The 22,765-nt window shown below is 27.9% G+C and overlaps 2 protein-coding genes across 10 annotated transcripts; one reads left to right on the top strand and one right to left on the bottom strand.

Moving 5' to 3' along the window:
• The first annotated feature begins 1,623 nt into the window (after window positions 1-1,623).
• On the top strand, window positions 1,624-10,098 carry LOC127064719 (adenosylhomocysteinase-like 1). Of its 8 annotated transcripts, XM_050996209.1 has the most exons (12): window positions 1,624-1,706; window positions 2,822-2,938; window positions 5,239-5,286; window positions 5,732-5,816; window positions 6,175-6,368; window positions 6,490-6,814; window positions 6,896-7,046; window positions 7,148-7,300; window positions 7,385-7,550; window positions 7,715-7,961; window positions 8,115-8,235; window positions 8,394-10,098. In XM_050996209.1, exons 2-12 carry the CDS (start codon window positions 2,840-2,842, stop codon window positions 8,398-8,400), a joined length of 1,596 nt encoding a protein of 531 aa, XP_050852166.1. In that variant the 5' UTR covers window positions 1,624-1,706; window positions 2,822-2,839; the 3' UTR covers window positions 8,401-10,098. The 8 variants fall into 8 exon arrangements, with proteins under 8 accessions (XP_050852166.1, XP_050852168.1, XP_050852165.1 ...); XM_050996208.1 differs by lacking the exon at window positions 1,624-1,706 and having other exon boundaries at window positions 2,647-2,938; XM_050996210.1 differs by lacking the exon at window positions 1,624-1,706 and having other exon boundaries at window positions 2,654-2,938; window positions 6,187-6,368.
• A 423-nt stretch (window positions 10,099-10,521) lies between these two features.
• Window positions 10,522-22,731, bottom strand: LOC127064705 (uncharacterized). 2 transcript variants are annotated; one of them, XM_050996152.1, is made up of 13 exons: window positions 22,209-22,731; window positions 20,307-20,907; window positions 19,254-19,553; window positions 18,261-18,566; window positions 18,016-18,173; window positions 17,765-17,936; window positions 17,389-17,697; window positions 17,149-17,297; window positions 16,177-17,068; window positions 15,956-16,102; window positions 15,799-15,889; window positions 15,607-15,676; window positions 10,522-15,511 (listed from the first exon to the last, which is right to left on the bottom strand). In XM_050996152.1, the coding sequence occupies exons 2-13, from the start codon at window positions 20,890-20,892 to the stop codon at window positions 14,099-14,101; spliced, it is 4,593 nt and encodes a 1,530-aa protein (XP_050852109.1). In that variant the 5' UTR covers window positions 20,893-20,907; window positions 22,209-22,731; the 3' UTR covers window positions 10,522-14,098. The 2 variants fall into 2 exon arrangements, with proteins under 2 accessions (XP_050852109.1, XP_050852110.1); XM_050996153.1 differs by lacking the exon at window positions 22,209-22,731 and adding an exon at window positions 21,419-22,195.
• Between the last annotated feature and the right edge of the window lie 34 nt (window positions 22,732-22,765).

Genomic DNA, 22,765 nt, shown 5'->3' with positions numbered 1-22,765 from the left:
TTTAAAATCACGTGATCATCGCGGGTAATTAGGTATCCAATCGCATTATAGTCTCCCTGTCACTACTTTCACTCGCGCGTTATTAAGACTGTTCTTTACTTTTGGTTTTATAATAGTTTCCACCAACAATAAGTACAAACATAATCCTTGAACGATTTTGAAGAACAAAATCTTATTTTAAAGATAAATGTTTCAGCGAGGACATAGTTTTTTTCGAAAAAGCTTTATTTTCTTTGAAAAAAATCGTGTATATAACGGTGTTTTTCCGACAATAATTTATGCATTCATGAAAATAAAACTTTTTAACAAATTTGGAAAAGCCATGTGCTCGCTTAAACCTTCATCTTTAAAATGAGATCTTATTTGTTAAAATCGTTCAAGAATTATGCCTGGACTCTCTGTTGGTGTAAATGTTGTTTTCGACATTTTTCGTGAAAAAAAAGTTTCGTATAGTGGCGCCTTTTAAAGTTTGCGGCAAAACAAAAGAAGCTCTTACCCCCACTACTTCTTTTTATATAAACGCTAGAATGATATTAGATTGTTTCCGTGAAATAGACAATTGCTTCCTTATTTGCTTAGTGAACCGATGTTCAGATTTTCTAATCCATTCCAAATGCAAGGAAACCATGTTCACACAGAGAAGCCACAGTAATCTATTTAGACAATTTAATGAGCTTTCGCCTGATGATTCTATGGTAAAAATAAACAAATATCTTTTCAGTCGTTCATGCTAATGGGTCTTAGGAATAATATATAATCTTGGATTAATTTTATAATTATTTAAACGATGTATAATGAACACGGAGTACAATAAACTAATCTTTAAACGATCGTGTACATTCATTTAAACATTACATATTATATACAACAGCTCGTAACAAGCGTTAAACATAAAATAATTTCAATATATTTCAATAGAGTTCTGATCTCCGTATCTTAGACTACATTTAACGACAACAAAAATAAACGAACGTTAACTGACTTTGACCTTTATCGATCCAATCTTCCTTCACATTCCGACGAGGTAACGTCGAAGCTCTCTCTTTCCAAACGACTAAGATTACACAATTAATACTTTTGATAATTTTATAATTATTTAAACGATGTATAATATAAACGAAGTACAATAAATTAATATTTAAAGATAGTATATATTTGTTTAAACATTACATAGCTTATAGCAAACGTTAAATATAAAATAATTTCAACGTAATATTTAAGCGCAGTTACGTTTTGATTTCCAGCTCGTAAACTACATTTAATATCAACAAAAACAAACGAATATTTAACTAACTTTAACCTTTATCGATCCATTCTTGTTTCGCATTCTGTCGAGGAAACATCGAAGCTCTCTCTTTCCAAACGACCAAGATTACACAATTAATACTTTTAGGAAATTTTATAATTATTTAAACGATGTATAATATAAACGAAGTACAATAAATTAATATTTAAAGAGAGTATATATTTGTTTAAACATTACATAACTTATAGTAAGCATTAAATATAAAATAATTTCAACGTAATATTTAAGCGCAGTTACGTTTTGATTTCCAGCTCGTAAACTACATTTAATATCAACAAAAACAAACGAATATTTAACTAACTTTAACCTTTATCGATCCAGTCTTCTTTCGCATTCTGTCGAGGAAACATCGAAGCTCTCTCTTTCCAAACGACTAAGATTGCAGAATTAATACTTTTGGGTAATATTATAATTATTTAAACGACGTATGATGTAGACGAAGTACAAGAAACTAATATTTAAACAATAATAGATTCGCTTAAACATCACATAGCTCGTAACATGTATTAAATATAAAATAATTTAGAGAAACGCACTGAAACATTATTATATTTTATATTATTGGTATTATCTTTTATATATATTATATTTCATATGTTATGTATTCCATCATAAATATCGTTGAACTAATAACTATTGGTATAAGTTTTAATAGAAATAAGAAGTATAAAATTAATAGAATTAACAAACACTTTTCAATTAATCTATTTTTAGAAAAGTATAATCTGGCATAGTCTTTTCTTGCTGGTTTCTGATGTACTACTATTTTTACTACATACAAAAATTTGTCATACACTAACTCAATTGTTAGGTTATATGTAGAAGGTTATAACATAACAAGCTTATACACCGATATGATAGGCGCATAGTGGGGACAGTGTTTTCCTATTACGCTTGTAGTTCATATTTTGCTCGTACCTGTCGCTGAAGTCGCATATGTTACGATAGATGGTGAACAGTTTTAAGACCATTGTATTCAAATTTAATAAATAAGTGTATAGTATTTTTTACTTTTCGATCATTAATCTCATATAATTTTTATTAAAATCATAGATGAAGAAATTTCATGTAGTAGAATTAAAATACTTTTTATACGATATCAATACTTTTTTTGTCGTTTAGTTAAGGATTCTTTACAATTCGATTGGACAATATTTCGTATAATTTATATAATTATCAGGTTTAATTAAAGTACATGACCTTTTAATAAAGTTATTATTAGACATATATGTTATATCTTAACTCGATATTATTGAGAATATATAATGGGATATAAATACCTTATAACTATAGTATATATACAATACAATGTAAATACCGTTGAGCACATTAGTTACATCTAATTTTCATTGTATTCAATAGAAATATTACTTTGAACAAAGCCTTAATAACATAATTGACAGTTATTAGTTTCTATAAGTATTAGCGCTGTAACTCACTTCTGGTAAATTGTCAGCACAGAACTCTGGTTGCAGTGTCTATAGTTAGTCTATGCTTTGGTCTTCTTGTATATAGATGTATTTAGATTGAAAAATGGCTGACGGGGGAGATACATTGAATACGTTATCAGGAAAAGAGGCTAGAAATACCGTCAGCGATGGTCCAGTTACTGATCCGGCTTCAAGTACTAAGGTAAATTATATTTAGAACGGTACGATGTCATTGAAGATATCGTAATTTTTACACCTCTCACGATCATACTCAAGTTTGATGACCAATCTTATATAGGGATATTTTTGGTACCATACTTTTACAGCTCTTTTAAAATTTCATTTTAATATAATATCTAAAAGATGTATTCTTCTAAAGTCAAATATATCATTTGTATGTGCGTATATGAAACAAATATTATCCCTTAAAATTGAATTTAACGTTTATTAAATACTGTGTCTCGCTTTTCTTTTCATTCTTTTTTGTTCTATATACATATATTTATGTTTCTTCATACCTTATGTTACGTTCGTTTGTTGTTTCATTACTAAAGTTTTTTTTTTAAAAGCTTTATTTAATGTTATATAATTTTGTATCAAATATTGATAAAAATATAACTTTATGTTAATTTGTTTTATCTTTGTTAAACTTTTAAACTTATGTTATATAAAACAATAATACAAAAGATAATATGTAATATATAAAATTTCTTTTTTTTTTACAATAGTGTATTTTTTCTTTATCTATAATATTATAATATAATACCACAATAATACTGCCTTAGGGAACATTTATATTTTTTAATTGATATATATTGTATAATATATTTTGAATTACCTTTAAAAATAACTTACAAATAATTTTTTTACAATTTTTATTTTTATTTAACTATTAACTTATGATATTTTTTAAATATATTTTAGAAATTTATGATATTATAACATATAAAATTTATATATTGGGCAAATCATTTTGCAAATGATTATATATGTACAAAAAATTATAACATATTTGTAAGTGTTAAATAACATTTAATATATTAAATTGTGACTTGAATGCAATATATATGAATTTCTATGATAATGACAAATGTCTATACAATAAGAAAGATACAGACATGCTATCTATTAATGTTATGCAACATGGAAATACATTCTGTATAGTTGGTTTGATAATCTAAACTGAAATTGAAGACACTTGGTTTGGGAAAAGACTGTACTTGGTACAGCTGTTATACAGCTTGTATAATTCTGAGCTAACAGTTCTTCGAATACTTTTAAGCACATAAGTTCTATCTATTATACTGTTAAATATAAAGTGATAGATCTAAGTACAATTATATTCTGAGTTTTGTTAAAATGGAAATGTCAGAGAAGAAATTATCAGAGTCAAAACAGGATTTAAATATTGTATGTAAACATTTTTTCTATATTATACTTCTTATTACAATAAATTTTCTTTGACTTCATTCATATAAATAATATATTCTTTCTATTATTCTTTTAATATAACTTTTTGTATAAAAAATTCATTATCATAAAAAATTTTAATAATGCTTTACATAAGTACTGTTTTTAGTACCAGCATTTGATTTTGTCAGTATAATATAATAGCTGTTAAATATATATTGGCAACTGATATAAATATTACTTATTACAATGAAAATTACAAAAGACATAACTTTTTAATTATGTTCATAAAATCCAAATTTCCATATTTCATTTATCTAACATTCATAAATATTATATTATCTATATCATTAAATTTATCTGCACATTAAAAATAATTTTATTTCAGTTTTCAACATTTAGATGTTATTTTGTTTATTTATCTATGGATATAATGTATAAATTTAAAAGCATGTTAGTTATTATATATCTGTAGTCTGTCATTATAATGCTTTTGTTGTTTTATATGTACAGTGTTATTCTCACAGTAGTCCGTAGGTTCGGTACCAATCACTCATGCATCGCTCATTTATAAGCCTAGATACACTACATGGGCGTGGCACAGTTCATTCTAAATGAATCTTTCTCAAGTGTAATTGAAGTAATTATGGAATATTTGAAGGTTTTACTGTTAATGTATGTATAACAAATTTAATTAATCAATGCTATTCATTAATTCATTATATTGTTAAATATGACTAATACTTCTCAAATACTAATTCTAATTACAATGATTTAAAATAAGTAATTTATTTATTATAAAGTATATTATATTCTCCATTATATTATATTTTATATAATTTTTTAATTGTATATAAATTTTAGAATTATGTTAATTTTGAATCTTATATAATTTGATATTATTTTAGATAATTTTAGTTAATATCATTATTAAAAAATTATTATGAAATAATTTTTTTATTATACATTGATTGATGCTTTATTTGTTTTACATATAAAGTATAACCTTTGGGAGCTTTGTACCAAACTACGGACTGTATTATAAAAATTTAATGCATTTGAATCATGAAATGGTGATTGTTGTGATTTCAGAGCCTTGAGGCATCAAATAATGCCTTTCACGGCCCGAGAACAAAATTAGTAAGTAAGAATATATGTGTATCAAAGACAAAGTAAATTGTACCCTCTGCCATAAACAATCTCTTGTCACTTCCTCAGGATTGCTTTAATTCCTTTCGACTGTGTAAAGGTGGTCCACGCCAATGGAACTGTCATTTTTTACCTCCTTACCAGTGAATACAGACTAATAAAGAGATGATTTACTTATCTTCATTTCCTCCAAATTCTTTAACACAGAAAGTATTCACATAGATAAATCTGTATACTATATCTTTTAGGTTTAGTCATACATATGGAAATCATTTAAATTATTTATATACTGGTGTAAATCGTCTATATTAATCTGTGTCTATATAAAATAAAATAACTTCATTCGCACCATTGAGTTCGTAATTTTATTTAATTCATAGCAGTCTATTGAGCATTCATGAATGCTAAAGATATTTAATTTGCTTAACATTTCTAGGATACTAAATCTGGGGCTTTAAAGAAGTCTAGTCGCTATCGCAGCCGCTCCTTATCTGCTAGCAGCACTGACAGTTACAGTTCTGGTATGAATATAATAATGATTATTTGTTGCCTTTATGCTTCTTAATCTTTCTTTAAATCATTTTTTGAGGAAGTGGATGTCATATATATATTATATATATATGCTTTTGTGTTAATGTTTTCATTATTAATTTATTTAAAATATATATGTAATTTAAAATTTATGCACTTAAAAAAAAAACAATAATTGATCATGATTGATACAAATGTGTTTCATTATTATGCATGATTTATTCATACAAATACAACTTATTAACTCTTATCTTCAAAGTTAAAATTTTATATAGAACATGATTAACTCACACTTGCATTTTTTGTGGCACTAACTGTTAATGTTGTGGTATTTTGGTTTTATCTTAGCATCTTATACAGGAAGTTCATCAGATGAAGATGATGTATCACCACGTGAGAAGATTCAAAAGACGGAAAAAGGCTTTACTGACTTCTGTGTGCGGAATATCAATCAGCATGCCTTTGGGCGCAGAGAAATTGAAATTGCAGAACAAGAAATGCCAGGAATCATGGCACTTCGTAAGCGTGCAGCAGATGATAGGGTATCTTTTTGTTTTTTTTCTTATTTATTTATATGATTTATTAACATTTGCTTACCCATGTAATAATTTATAAATTTTGTTAATAATGAAATAAATTACAATGTATAAATGCTTTCAACAGCCATTGAAGAATGCTAAAATTGTGGGATGTACTCATATTAATGCCCAAACAGCAGTTTTGATTGAAACCTTAGTAGAACTTGGAGCACAAGTACGATGGGCTGCATGTAATATTTATTCTACACAAAATGAAGTAGCAGCTGCTTTAGCTCATACTGGATATCCAATTTTTGCTTGGCGGGGTGAAACAGAAGAGGACTTTTGGTGGTGTATTGATAAGTGTGTTGCAGCTGAAAATTGGCAACCAAATATGATATTGGATGATGGAGGAGATGCAACACATTTGATGCTTAAAAAATACAATGCCATGTTTAAAATGATTCAAGGTATAATGTCTGTTGTTTCTCATTAATATTTTTTGAAGTTATATGTAAATGATATTTTTATGTAAGACAAACATATTTTAGGTATTGTTGAAGAGAGTGTTACAGGCGTCCATAGATTGTATCAATTGTCCAAGGCAGGCAAATTATCCGTCCCTGCAATGAATGTAAATGATAGTGTTACAAAGACCAAATTTGATAATCTTTATAGTTGTCGGGAAAGTATTATTGATAGGTATGTTGATATTATTGTTATGATAAAAATATTATCAAGAAAAAGCATTGTATTCATATATATGCTGCTATAAATTCTTTTTGTAAGCTCGTTTTATATAGTTTAAAGAGATCCACAGACGTTATGTTTGGAGGAAAACAAGTTGTAATTTGTGGTTATGGAGAAGTTGGCAAAGGATGTTGTCAAGCTCTTAAAGGATTGGGTTGTATTGTATACATTACTGAAATTGATCCAATTTGTGCATTACAAGCTAGGTAAATAAATATTCTGACTTCGAACTGTATCTGACTCTATAGATATCTGTTCTGTAATATATATATATTTTTTTTGTTTTACAGTATGGATGGGTTTAGAGTAATGAAGCTAAATGAAGTGATTAGAAATGTCGACATTGTTATTACTGCCACAGGCAATAAAAATGTAGTTACTCGGGAACACATGGATAAGATGAAAAATGGATGTGTAGTATGCAATATGGGACATAGTAATACAGAAATAGATATTGTATGTTTTAGTTCTTTTTTTAATTTATAGTAGTGTAAAGTTATATTGTTCAAAATGCTTTGATCTTGACTTGTTTGGAGGAAGAACTCGTATTTCTTCTATTTCAGAACAAAAAAGAAATATATTGGTAAAAGATTAAGATCCCTTTAATATGTTCTTAACAGAACAGTTTACGCACTCCTGATTTAACTTGGGAAAAAGTAAGATCTCAAGTGGACCATGTAATCTGGCCAGATGGAAAGCGTATCGTCCTCCTAGCGGAAGGTCGTTTGGTCAACTTGTCTTGTTCCAGTATTCCTTCTTTTGTAGTCTCCATTACAGCTGCTACACAAGCACTGGCTCTCATCGAACTGTTTAATGCTCCGCCAGGCCGTTACAAGAGTGATGTTTACTTGCTTCCAAAAAAAATGGGTATTTATGAAAAATATATTACAATTTAAAAGGCAATTAGTATTTTAAAAATTTGAATATAGACACTTGGTCATTATAATATAAAGTTTTATTAATTAATTTTTACTGACTGTTCTATTAGCAAAATTACTAATAAAAAACATTATTCTGCAGATGAATACGTCGCTTCATTACACTTACCAACATTTGATGCACATTTAACAGAATTAACGGATGAGCAAGCAAAATACATGGGTCTGAATAAGGCTGGACCTTTTAAGCCCAGTTATTATCGGTTAGTATATATATGTATTCACGTAGTTCGTGAAGATATAATATTAAGAATTTCAAAAGATTTCTTTTTCTTTCTTCATAGAAATTTAAGTTCGTTTAGAGAAAATGTATTTTTTGAAATTGAAATTATACTTGATTTGTGTGATTTATTTGTTTCAGCTACTAAAAGTGAATTAGAAATTTCTCTTGGAACATACGTGCAGTATTTAAGAAATTAGATTTGAAATTATTGAAGCTATCCACTTTCACTATTTTTTGTTTTGCTTCATTTAATATGAACGTGCATGTCGTTTAGTAATGAATGCACTATTGTGTAGATTTTTTCTTATAAATTTACAGATGTTTTCAGTGTACATTGTAAAATTGTACAGCTGTAAGTTCCGAAAATCTAATGCATTATCGGAATTTTCGAAACTCTGTCAACATTTCTAATACATAATCGGATCTTTTTTACTATTTATTTTAACTAGTAATGCAAAAATTTATAAAAATCAGAAAATGAAAATGACGAAAGTTGTTCTTAAAATGATTTTATAGAGATATAATTTTAATGAGCAGATATTCACGAAACAGTCAAAATAGAATTAATTTATTTTTTTCGATCGATATTGTAAAAAGAATCGAAATAAAATTAAGTATATCCGATGAATTAAAATCTTTGAATTAATAATATTAAAAAGCCCTTCATTTGAATGTTGACAAACTTTATTGAATTCATAATTTCAATTATTAAATTCATGTGAAAAATAACATTACTTTCATATATGGAAAAGAGTTAACAGAATTAAAGTATTACTGTAAACTAAAGTATTATTGAAAACTCGTGTCATTTTGAAGATTCAGTCTCCGAATGCGTTTTTTAATTTATCAATGAAGGGTTAATATATAGCAAAAAATTATATTTAATGCATTAAATATTTTTATTATTTGTTCTTTAATTATTTTCTTATTATATACATCTTTTAACTTCAATAAAGCGATTAAAAAATGATATTAAATTATTAAAAAAAAATGTTGAACATGTTCTTATAAACAACTGCCCATTATTAGAATTTGTAAAAATAAAATAGCAAAATTTTTCCGATATGTTTTAAAAAACTAATATTATTTAATAGAATAATGTGCTTTATATCAAACCAGCCAGAAAAAATGTAACATATAACATGCAATATTATTATTAGTTTATACATGCACATCATACATGATACATTATTCTATATGTAAGTAACAATGTATCATGACAAATGTATTTAAAAATATTATCCACAATGCCATTAATCTAATGATTGATGTACATCTCATTATGCAATAATATAATTTTTCATTATTTATGTTATAATTCTATACAATTTCACGTAAAATTTAATAGAAATAAGCAACTAAACGATCGATGTATAATGCAATAACACGATAATTATAAATATGATTACTGAACATATGGGTATCAGTGTTCCTAGAATATTATAGAATGGCCTAAGTCTACTATAGAATTATGTGACATGCAAATAAATTTTTATACGCGCATAAATACAATGACAAATAATAACAACTTGCGCAATAAATTAAAAATCATGTACTCATTTATTCTTTGCCAAAAATCTGAATAGAAAAGTATATTGATCATTAGGTGATGAAGTGGAAAATTTAGTATGTTATATTAATATTATAGCAAATTAAAAACAATAATATATAATATAGTTAATAACGAGTAAAGTCTTAGAATTGATAATTGATTTTAATTAAATATGAAAAATAACAAGTAACATTATGTTCACCACAATAGAAAAGGGATAAAAGTACCTTATATATAGATGTATGTATGAACACATTGTAAAATATAGAATAAAATAATAGTTGCTAACCACTTTAATATTATAATATATACCAAAAAATAATAGGATATAAAAATATAACGTAAAATATAAAATATAGATTACAGTATTTCAGCAATATTACTAAGCCAGACAGCATCTGTGATTACGTTTTTGACAATAGACATTTAGCATCATGCAGTAGAAATTTATACTTCAAAATTATTAAATATCCCGATTATAGTAAAGTCATTGATATTTTTGTAACATTTATTCCACTAATAAAATGTGTAAAATATTACCTTGAATGGATACGCATCATTATAACACGTAAATTTGAAATGTTAAAAAAATGATATAGATAAAAATTTTGCTCGTCTCTAAATTATACAAATTGGCCCAGTAAACATTTACGCAACAAGCAAATTGTTACTTTATTAGGTAATCAATATGTAGTCAAAAACAAAAACGTAATGTTCAAATATAATAGTTTATATATTTCAGCATAATCATTATAAAGTAACTATTTTCGAAGCACATATTGACAGCATTCTTCAAAGATAAGTTACAAGATTTCTTGTAAATATTTAAAACGTTTCCTGTACGAGTATTGAAAATAAAGTAACTTTGGAATATACACACTAAAAGAACATAAAATGGCAAGTTTTAACGGCATGGCATACAGACAATGGCATAATTGTTATTTCGTAGTAAGTTAAACTAAACGTAACCACAATCTATGTAATAAGAAATAAATAATAAAACCAAAAAAGTAGTAAAAATATATTTTACAGTACTCTGTACAAGACCTCACTAGAATTAGTATCATGTTATCTTAATATAAAAAGATATAACATTAATTTCGAGATGATAAATTCACAAAATTTAGAATACTTTATAAAAGAAATGGCAAATAGTTCACATATATATATATAATATCTGGCGAATTAACTCAACAATCCAAAGCACTATATTTCGACTCCTATATACAGGGAGCTCAACATTATTTATATGTTCTGTTAGTCTCTATTGACATAAATTTACTTAGATATATAATATTTACATAAACTGATTCTTTTACAAGTGATTGCACAAAGATTTAATTATCGTAATATAAACATTAGAAAATGTGTCATATACATAGAAATCATAAAGTATCATGAATGAAGTCACAGAAGGATTTAATTTTGACATAATCAGTTTGTTACTCATAACACTGAGCCCCCATAAGAAAGTGAAGGTAAACAAACATTAAACATCTTAAAGAACTATTTAGTATTTAACTAAATTATAGAAAGATCGTATGATTACATACAAAAATAAAACATGAAAATAGGCGTTGTATATGTGCCTGATTCGTTAAAGACAAATTAATAAAAATATAAACATTGACACAAGTATATCTTATAAAAATGTGTAGCACATCAGTAGTTCTATGTTTTGTTTAATTCCAATTTTTGTCAATTTAGCCTAGTATACTTTTGCTGTGCAATAAAGTACTTTTTTCTTCTTTATAAATATGTAACAAAAATAGATAATAATAGATGTTTATATGTACAGAGGGGATATGTGAAACTTATTAATAGATAAGCTTGATTACGTTCTTAAATTAATCTATAAGCCCATACAGCAAAAAATACTTATTTAATTTAATATCAGCATACACTGCAATAGTATGCATTTATCTTCGTTTAAATAGCTCATTATGTCATTTTTTGTCGGTTTATTTCGCCTTAAAAAGACTATTGATAAATCTTTGTAGAGAAATAAATTCGAAAATCGGACGCACAAGTTGCTTATTAAAATTTTGTAAAGTTATCACGCGAACTAGGTACATTTTTAATATTCTGTATACACATTTTATATATAAAACCGTTACGTAATATTATAATATAAAATTAATTAATTGCATTTGTAATACATAAATACCATTTATCAATGTTTAATTATACTGTACATTATTTTTATATTAATCATAAGATAAGAAATCATTCGATGTTTCGAGAAGTATACAAATCTTTATCGAGTGTCATATGTTTTTTATGCTTTCTCTCATGTATAGTTTATGTCCAATGCTGTAATTTTCAAATTTTTGATTACCCCCATTTTAGTATTCTAATTATTTAGAAACACCCATTCTTTTATTTAAAGATCGGGCATCATATACTATACACTTAACATGATTAAAAACTAAGTAGCATTTGCATAATACACATAATGCATTGCATATTCGCGATTTGTCTTAATAATAACAACATACGAGTATACATAAGCTCGTTTTATGTCAGAATTACATAGATGTTAATTCATCTATATAACTGAGTAGATCGTATTTCACAAGTACAAACAATTTATTTCTCAAGTTCAAATATATCTAACAATCACAACAATTCTTTTGTAAAATATTAGACTGTTTGAACTTGTAAAATTACTCAACTCTAAAAAATCCAGGCCTTTTTTTATTCCAGCATGATTTTGTGCTAATTGTATTTTATAGCATGTCAAATAGGAATAAAGTTATATTTAAAATTTGTTGTAATTAACGAATATAAGAAATGAATATTTGTGCAAAGAGAAATAAAATTTAATAAAATAATATGAATTCTGAAAGTATTAATATAATAATAATTCTGCCTAATTTTATATTGCATAAAGCAAAATATATACTGAAAATACTAGTTTTTCTTGAAAGGCAGTAATATATACAATGATATAAAAAAAGGCCTGGTTGTAAAAACTCGCGTACTCTGTCAATGACTAGCTTAAACTATGCATACATATATTCTTGCTCGTTTTTTATGACTGTTTTAATGGCATTGCATTACTCAAAACTTTGTTAGAATAGCATTTTTATCACTTGCTATATAATTTATAAAATCTCTACTAGATGTTTCTTTTTATTGTTAACAGTGTATAATCGATTCTTTTTTTATTCTGAATTAGTTCTAATTTATATAAGATATTTTTTTTTTTTTTTTTTCGTTAACTTTGCACACTGCTATTAATGATAATAAAATACTATAGAAAAACAATAAAAATAATATTTACAATTGAATAATTTGCATATGCAAATAGCATGTAATACAAGTTTTAATATAATTTGTTTGATGGACAGTAATACGAACAAATAATTGTTAAATTTTACTCAAGTAACATCTCTATATATGATTGCACTGTTGAGAAAGAAGTAAAGATATATTGTATTTTTGTTTGCCTCAGTATTTGTAGAAATATGGTTTCAAGAAGAATATCAGTATGCACATTGCTATCCATAAGAAGGATAATATAAATCTGTGATTAATTATTTCCAGTTAATTCCATGTAACATCAAAGTAAATTTGCTGTTAAAATTTATAGTTTTTTAAAATATACTGATTAATGTTAATGATATGATGAAAAACTTGTTGCAAAATTTGTAAAGACAAAACAATCATCTCTCGAGAATCACACTTATCATAATGCATCGATGTTTAAATAACAATTTGATTATTTTGACAACAATAAGTTGTCTATCGATAGATATATGCCACATAATTTACTTAATTTATTCTTATTACTGTTATAAAGGACCCTTTCATCACAAAATATATGATACAAACGTAATACATTTTGTACATACTTTCACAAGTGAGGGCACTTAGTATTTAATATATCCATGAATCACTCATATCGCGTCATTTACAGTTATCACGATATCACATTATCCTCAACTTCATATTTGATGCAAATTTAAAAGATGCTTCCTCAAGTGCCAACTTTGATTATAGTTTGCAGAACACTTGAATAGATGCACAAAATAATGTAAAAAAAAGCTCATGCCAGTACATCATTATGTACATCTATATTTTATAGGATATAATGTCCAAGGCCCTCATTGAAAAGATTGCATTTTGAAATCATAGACGAACTATGTTCAACTGCATTCTTCAAGCACCTACGGACACATCGTTTTATTGCACCACATGATTCATTATGTTTTATCTTCACTATAAAGGAAGTCTTAGTAACATAAAGTATAAATTCTATAACCATCAAAAGTTAATTTACTTCTTCTCATTGCATTGTACTTGGCACAACTGTCACTTTACAATATTGTTCGTCTGATGACTGACCAATAGTTTGTGGCAGTGGCTTTTCAAATCTGTCATGTTGTGTATAAGGTGACGATGTTGTAGATGGTATTTGTTGATCTAATTTTGGATTTTCTGCAATGGTCACATATCCCGAGCTTTTATTAGTAACAGGCATTATTTTATCAGTATCCAATCCTATGCTTGGTTTCAAATTTCCACCTGATTGCCAATATAAAGGAGATGATGTTGGAGAATCATCACTTTCACCTTCATGTATTTCTGAATTGGAAGTTTCTGTTTTTTCCCTTTGCTGTTGTAGCATGTGAAAAACAGATGTTGCAAGAACATATGGTTTTGATGTTCCATCTGTGGTATTATGTGGAACGCCCGATTTTTGCGAGGAATCTAATGTAGTAGTTGCGGCATTAGATTTTTTTGTAATTTCAGGTATCGATGACACGGTAACATACGGCTTTGATGATGAATCAATCAAAGTTTGTGTTAACGTGGTTGGACTTATAAAAGAAGAAACGAATGGTTTATTACAAGAATCTGTTAAAGATGTCGAAGCAAAAGGAGTAGAAACCATACTTCTCTTAGAATCTGTATTACTTAAATTAAATGGTTTTTTCAATGTATCTATTATACCTGTTTGTACATATGGTTTAGAAGTTTTATCTGAAACGGAAAGTGGCGTTATAGTTTCGGATTTTAATTTATTTCGTTCCGTAAATGTTATGTCGTCAAGGTCATGGAATGAATCTGTAACTTTCTTATCTTTTCCTTTCTGCTCTAAAGAAGCCAAAGTTATATAAGGATTAACGAGTTTGTTCTCTGTTTTGATGCCAACAGTTTCAGTCATTTCTGCGTTTTCTTCTGATTTAGATCTCATAGGTTTAGGTATTCCATCAATTATACTGTAACAGCCAACATTGAAAGGTTCCTTGGGAACCAAGCTTGGATTACTGGATAATTCTTCAGATGAAGGCATACTAATATACCCTGTTGATGACCATGTATGTTGAGAAGTAGTGTAACCTGTACTATCAGTTAAATTAGGAGTTGATCTTGCTAAAGATGATGTATCTCCTATTATGGGTTCTCCAGATTTTGCCACCTTTACATAAGAATCCCAACGAGCAGTTTCTGTTACTAGTACAGGTCTAGTGACACCAACATTTCTCTGGCGAAGACTAGATGATTCCCAAGCTGGTAAAGTTTCAAGCAATTTGTTAGGTGAGACTGGTATTGGATCTATTTCTGTTCCACTATCACTAGAAACTTGTGAATCTGATGTAAGAGAAGATGTAACAGACTCTTGTCCACTTGAACATCCACTTGAATCAGCAGAAGATTGTCGTATGTGTTGTTCTCCCCCTTTTTGAAGCAGTTTCTATAATAATAAAGAATCATTGCAGCAATAAGAACTATTATAATAAAAAGGAAAGTTAATTATCAATATTACCATAAATTTAGAATATGCCTTACCATATTTGGTGCAAGTCCTGGTGGTAATTTGACTTCAACATCTTGCATAGCCTTACACTTTAGCCACATCCTGCAATGAAGAAATCGGAAAATACAGTAGATTATAAAAAAGTAGTCTACATCGCGTAAAAGAATACAAATAAATTACAAATAGAATAGTTAGAAAGACAGTAAAACAGAATTTCTATTTACCTCTTAGACGTATATGCAAGACAAAAAAGGAAAGCTACACCACTCAGACTACCAATCACCCATATAACTACCCACACTTTAAATGACGGTCCTGTAACACAAAGGAGTACATTGAACAATAGATGATATAGTAAAAATAATTAATTTGTATAATTACCATCACTATAACAGTTTCCTTCTCCAGGATCTGACCAAGGTCCTTTTAGATAAGTGTTATCTGGAGCTATATTAACAGCTCTTACACGAAATTGGTAAAGTCTTTCTCTACCTACAGTTTTGCAATCAGGAATAGGCAACTGGGCGTCTACAATGTATTACAATAATTTATGTAATATGATATTTTGTTTCATTTATATAATTATATTAAATGTGCCTTACCAGTCTTTGTACTATTTTGAATTTCACCATCGCTAGAAAATATTTCATAATAATCTAAATGACCAGCTGAATTCTGTGGTTTAGACCATATGACAATTACTTGACTCGAATTCATAAATCGTACATTTGGTACATGAATTTTTCCGGGTACACCTATTTCCGTGACTTTATAAATTGTCGGAGATTTTACACTACAAGACACAGTACAAGCAGCAACATTAACGCTATAATTTTTGTACGCTAAAAGTTCTTTTAATTCTATATGATTAGCTTCTTCAACTTTTTGTGCACGACCATTATAATAAACTTCATAATATCGAAGTACACCATTCATAGCATCAGGTGGTTTCCACGTTATAAACATTGTTGTATTCGTAACGTTGACGATTGTAACATCTTTTGGTGGTGTACTTGGTGCAGCTTCAAGAGTTGTGTTGTATAAAGGATCACTATGTAAACCTTCTCCACTTTTTGTTAATACAGCCACAGCCAACATATATGTAGTATAAGGTTTTAAGTTATTTACTATGCCATGTATTGTATGAGGATCTGCTTTAATGGTAGTATTTAATTTAGAACCTTTACAATTGAGATTAAATGGAGACATTATTGGACAATAGTAAATATTAAATCCTTCTACAATGCCAATACGGTCGGAACAATCCAATTTCCATCCAACTTCGATAAAATCAGAACCAATACGATTTATCCACACAGATTTCATTTTGCCTACAACTTTATTATGAATTACTGTACATGATGCCCAAACCATTCCACTACTTCCTTTTTTCGTATTTGCCGAAATTGCAAACTGATACACTTTTTTTGCGTCAGGTACAGTCATATTATAAATTGTAGTATTCTTTGATACATGAACCCAATCCAGAAAACCCTATAACAGAATATATTAATCATTAAAATATTAACTATAAAACATACTTTTATTACATATTTATAACAAATCCTACATACAGTGCATTGATAAGGTCGATCGCGTTCATTATCGCACCAAAATATAGTGTAATTTGTAATTTCTGTATTCATACTAGGTGGTTTCCATGATAATTCGTATAAACCTCCGTCAAATGCGATTTTAGTAAATGCTACTGGTTCACGTGGAACTGAAATGAATTCAATATTAATATTTTTGTATTGAATTCTATATATATATATATACACACACACACATCATATATATTCTTATATCCTTACTTTCAAATTTGCTTGGTACAAATATTTTAGATCTCTCTTTACTCATACCAATTATATTTGTTGCAACAATTTCGAAACGATAACTATTGAAACTTATTCCTTTAAATTTTGCATATGTTCTGGTTGTCTCATTTGGTATAAGTGCTAATTTTCGTCCACTTTCTTCTACATAATCAATTTGATATTTAAAATTATCACCATTTTCCAAATATTGTGGTATAGCTTGCCAATATAAATATATATCTCTGTTAATGTTATTTTCTGCTATTTCAAAACTTCCAATATCAGTACGTGGTGGTAATGCAGGCACTGAAAATATCATATATACATATAATTAGAATATGTATTCTAAATTAATAGTTAAATATTATCTTACATCTTGCTGGTGTTCTAAATGTAATATCACTAAATTTACTCCATTTATCTTCCCCTACTGCTAGTGCACTTTTCATGAAAACACGGACATCATAACCGGTATTAGCATATTTCAATCCAGTAAGATTGTAATATCTTTTGGGCATGTGTATGTCATTTGTAATATTGATTATCTAAAAACATCATAATTAGAATGAATATATAATGATAATTGTACATAATATTTTGTTTGTTTATAAAGTGCAGATGTACCTGCCAAGACTTTTGATGATCCCATTGATTTTGATAAGTAATTCTGTGATGTAAACCAGGAGGAAAATTCTGCATTGGAAATGGCACATTCCAACGCAAGATTGCACTATCTGATGTTTTGTTAATTACAGATAAATTTGCTGGTTTTGCTGGTATAACTGTGAAATATAAATATTAATGATAGATAATAATGATAGAAAATAAATCATTATTGAAAATGACTATAGAAATTTATAATTACAAACCATGAGCAAAATGATGAAATTTATATGATACGCTTATATTTCCCAACACATTTTCTATATTTAATATAAATGTATAATATTCATATGGTTGTCTATATATTGGATTTGTAGATGCATCCCATAAACAAGTATTTGGTTTATTTTCTTTCGGACAAGGATACAACTTTCGGCCTCCTGCTCTTCCAGGTAACTTAAATACTAAGGTAAATCTCGTAGTAACATAATTTTGCACTGGATCCCAGGAGCATATCATATTTTCCCAATTGTGAGATATACAACTGAAGTTTTGTGGCTCTTGGGGTTTAACTGTCAAGCAAAAGTATAATAAATATAAACTTAAAATGTACAAAATGTATTATTGCAAAAAAGTTTTATTGAATTTAAAAAAAAAATAAACTGATGTTTTTTATATGATTGAAATTATAAAGTAAATAATGATATATGTTACATAGCAATATATTGAATTTTACATAACAATTTGTATTTCTGTATTGTAGTTCTGTATGTCTATATTGTTTTTTATTTCTTATTTTATTTTTTTTTTTTATAATAAAGAAATTTTATTATGACTTAAATATTAAAACAAATATTTCCAAGTAAAATTTGTGTATATAACAACGTTTGGATTCTTAGACACATTTAATTTTTTATATGCTGTTGATATCTTAAAGGATGCATAAGCAAAGTTTCCAAGATATACTCATGTCAAGTGTCAACTTCATGAAGCTAATAAGTGGGGGAATTCAATACTCAGTCTTGTTTCTATCTATCTTTTGACCCAGGCTGATAAGCCTATATGAATGACGCATTTTCGTAGGAAACTCATATTGCAGATATAAAGTTTATTTTATAACTAAATAAATTTCTTATTAAAATTTCCTATTTAAAGTTTAAAGTAAATAAGAAACTCGTTTAAAAACTTCTAACTGTTACGCAACTTCTATAGTGTATAAAAATATCTATAGTATATGAGATAATAAAAGTAATACTTACAACCAATAACAACTTTATTCAAACAAACTGCTTCATGTTGTTTATTATAATCATTAGATAGTCTCAATTTACAATAGTACATATCTTCTGCAGGAGGTGGTTTCTCTACAGACATTGATATTGTAGTTTCATTGACAATAGTAATATATTCTGGTTCCATTTCTTTCATATTGCGAAAGAATACTAGATCAGAAGAATTTTTTCCAGGGAATACAGTGTCTATATACGTCTTATTTAATATACAAAGAATTTTCAAAGATTGACCATATTCAAGAACAATGTCACCTTGTGGCCAAGTCCCTAGAAAGTAAAAATATTATATGAAATTATTTAATCTTAACCTAGAAAATTCATAAATGTAAAATAAAATAAAATAATTTATTGTATGATGCTTTAAGTGTTGATATTGAGAAAAAAAAATCTTTTATGTGAGCCATTTACTTTGAGTGACCTAAGTTCATCTTAAAAAAAAAGTCAAGTTAACATTTATAGTACTTAGAGTTCTATGAGATTTTATTTATTTCTTTTTTTTACAGTTTAAAAAAATGGACTTAAATTACTTTCAAAATAAATGGTTTATATAAGGTCAGTAAAACCATAATTTTTTTTAAATATTTTAATAAATAATATAATAATAATTAAATAATAAATAAATATTCATTTTATATGCAATAATTATTCTTAAATGTTAAACGTTTAATTTAATTAAAAAATTTGCTATTAATATAGAAATTGTAGTAAATACAATTTCAATAAAATGATGTTTATAATTAATATATTTATTTGGATTTAACATTATACATTTTAATATGAACCTAAAACTGTATTTTCCCTGCATCAAATATAGATATATCCATTTGGCTCAACTTTGGAATTCCAAAAGAAAAGATAAGAAGAATGTTTTATTTATAATTCTAGTAGACTGATGTTATTTCTTAGTTCTATATGATAGACTTACTTCTATATGAAGTAAGTCTATATAATCTGATGGCAGACTTACTTGTTATATGAAGTAAAATAATAAAAAATATTATCAAAGTATATGAAACTTACATCCAGGAGTCTTTAAACCAACTGCACATTGACTGGGATCTGCATTACAGATATTTGTACATAACATGCCAATAATAATTACAAAAACTGTCCTCCAAGTATGACTCTTCCATTTAATATCTGTTGATTGTGCAACTGATAAACCTAAACTATAATCAGAATAATCTCTTGTTACAGAAGATCTATTTAACAAGTTAAAATAGCTGCACGTGCACAAATAATTCTTCATTAAATCACAACAATCACTTTGCCTTATTTCACATTTACACGTAAAACATTTAACTTCTTTTTCCAATGAACACTGACAAATGGAGCACATTTTAATATCACATTTGTTATATATTGGACAATCAATTGCTTCATTTTTTAAATGTGCTTTATCTTTATGATATAACAAATGATTTCTGTCTGTACAACCATGATTTGTTGGTTCTATGTAGTCTCCACAACTTTTGTAAGACTCAGACATACTATGTGCACCTGTACACCAACATTTATCATGCTTCAATCTAGTCTCTGATTTTAATAACGAAACTCGACTCATTTCTCGAGGATGTCTTCCAAAACATGCTGTATTTGAAGACATATTGAGCTCCCATCACTGAAAAATAAATAAATTGTCTTAGAATGATCTTATGAAATAAATTCTTTAACCATTAACTTTGAAAAACAATAAAAATTTACATAAATTTGTAATAAAAAGTATGTTTTTTAAGAACTTCCAAAAAAGTTACACTATTATAGTAATATAAAGTAATAAAATGATGAAATTATGAAAGATGTGCAGTGCACGAAAGCTTTAATGCAACTACCGCATGATAGGATAAGAGATCAAGTAAAGAATCAAATCAGATTAAAAAAGGATTCATAATCTATCTATAAAACAACGATTCATTCATCTTATTTACTAGAATCATTTAAAAAAGATCAATATAAAAAAGCAAAAAATCCAAATGTTCTATCCAATTGCAAAAGAACTTATACAGTAGTTTTCGTGTTAACAAATTCATATCATTATATCTGACTCAAGTATAACGTGTATTTTTCTATACACGAGTTAAAAATAAAAATTTAATCAATATTATAAAATTTATTACTATGAATATACATACTGTGATCAAAATTCGCTAACATAACCGTTGCATATTACTGAAGGAACAGGAATCTCAAGTATCACTTGCATTGAGTTTTATATTATGAAAGCAAAAACGAAAAGAAAATTGAAAGTTCCTGCATGTCTTGTCTATTATGTCAAAATTATAAAGAATTTTAATTTATAATCCAAATAAACCTTTATCAAAGACAATATGCACGCATACAATCGTGTTTTATCAAACCTCCATACGTGTGTATCGTACAATAAGTAGTTGTGTACCTAGACCTAGGTATATATACATGATCGTGCATATGTCGATCAGTAGCGTAGTTGCGCGTGCTTGCGAGAACGTTAATTGGTTAAAAAAATTGACCGTCGAAGATGACGATGATATTATAAACACGGCGACATACGTTGTACATTACAGAAAGAGAACACGACGTGAGATCAACAATGCGTACGTCCCGAAGTACGCACATATGTACGAGCATATACGTACATAGATACATACAAACACACATGTAGGAACATCGAGCCTCATGGCAAACGAAAAATATGCGTCCATCGATGGTCTCTTACTAACAAAAGAAAAAGCTATTATGCTATTGTATCTTTGATACGCGGCATATAGCATTGCGAAAATAGGACTTAGGAATAAGGAGAACTATTAATAAGGAAGGGAAAAAGTAAAGGTGTAGGGACTAGAAGGAAGGTGTGTGAAGCAGCGAGGAGGGGGAGGGGAAGAAACATCACGATCATGGGAAAGTCCAAGAAATCATAGGAATAAGAACGAGAGAGTAGCTCACCCTCGACTTGACGCCGTCGAATTTCTGTCTATCTCTCATTGCACTTCCATGAAATCTAAATAATCCGTCTTCATGCCACACTCCACTTTACTGTGTATACTTCTTGAAAGACACACACACACGCGCACTATGAGCAGGAGCAACGAAATGAGCAAACCCGTTTTACCCGCTGGGTATTAATGCTTTCCTCGACGCACCGTAAACGCGTTATCCCGATGTATTATTGTTTTCCTTCTAAAAGCACAGACTCCATCGAACGCGGTTATCACGAGTCGCAATTTCCACGCACGTCGCAGCCGCATAAATCGGCCGTGTCACTTCATATTTGCGAAAAAATTCTGTTTACATTCCCCGAGAGGGGCCCAAGAATAAGTGTATATATATATGCGATATCACATTCTGGGTAAAAGTACGTGCGATCAATCGACAGTGTTACCAATCTGATGGCTGATAAAGGCATAGTTAGTAAGTCTTTTTAGAAAGGACCGAGAAAGATGAGTACTTCCAATCGTCGTTTTCCGATCAATGAAAGATATAAATTTAATGAATTAATCTTA

This window comes from Vespula vulgaris, chromosome 6, assembly GCF_905475345.1.
Source record: "Vespula vulgaris chromosome 6, iyVesVulg1.1, whole genome shotgun sequence".
NCBI lineage: Eukaryota > Metazoa > Arthropoda > Insecta > Hymenoptera > Vespidae > Vespula > Vespula vulgaris.
The sequence above is the reverse complement of the archived record's forward strand: the minus strand, read 5'-3'. Positions and strand labels throughout refer to the sequence as shown.

What these genes read in the sequence shown, in the direction of transcription:
- LOC127064719 (XM_050996209.1), top strand. Translation starts at nt 2,840, where the DNA reads ATGGCTGACGGGGGAGATACATTGAATACGTTATCAGGAAAAGAGGCT. An exon ending in CACTGACAGTTACAGTTCTG is followed by an intron (nt 5,817 to 6,174) that starts GTATGAATATAA and finishes GTTTTATCTTAG; the next exon opens with CATCTTATACAGGAAGTTCA. An exon ending in CTTGCTTCCAAAAAAAATGG is followed by an intron (nt 7,962 to 8,114) that starts GTATTTATGAAA and finishes ATTATTCTGCAG; the next exon opens with ATGAATACGTCGCTTCATTA.
- LOC127064705 (XM_050996152.1), bottom strand. Translation starts at nt 20,892, where the DNA reads ATGTCTTCAAATACAGCATGTTTTGGAAGACATCCTCGAGAAATGAGT. An exon ending in ATTTCATCATTTTGCTCATG is followed by an intron (nt 18,174 to 18,260) that starts GTTTGTAATTAT and finishes TATATTTCACAG; the next exon opens with TTATACCAGCAAAACCAGCA. An exon ending in CTTGCATATACGTCTAAGAG is followed by an intron (nt 15,677 to 15,798) that starts GTAAATAGAAAT and finishes TCTTCATTGCAG; the next exon opens with GATGTGGCTAAAGTGTAAGG.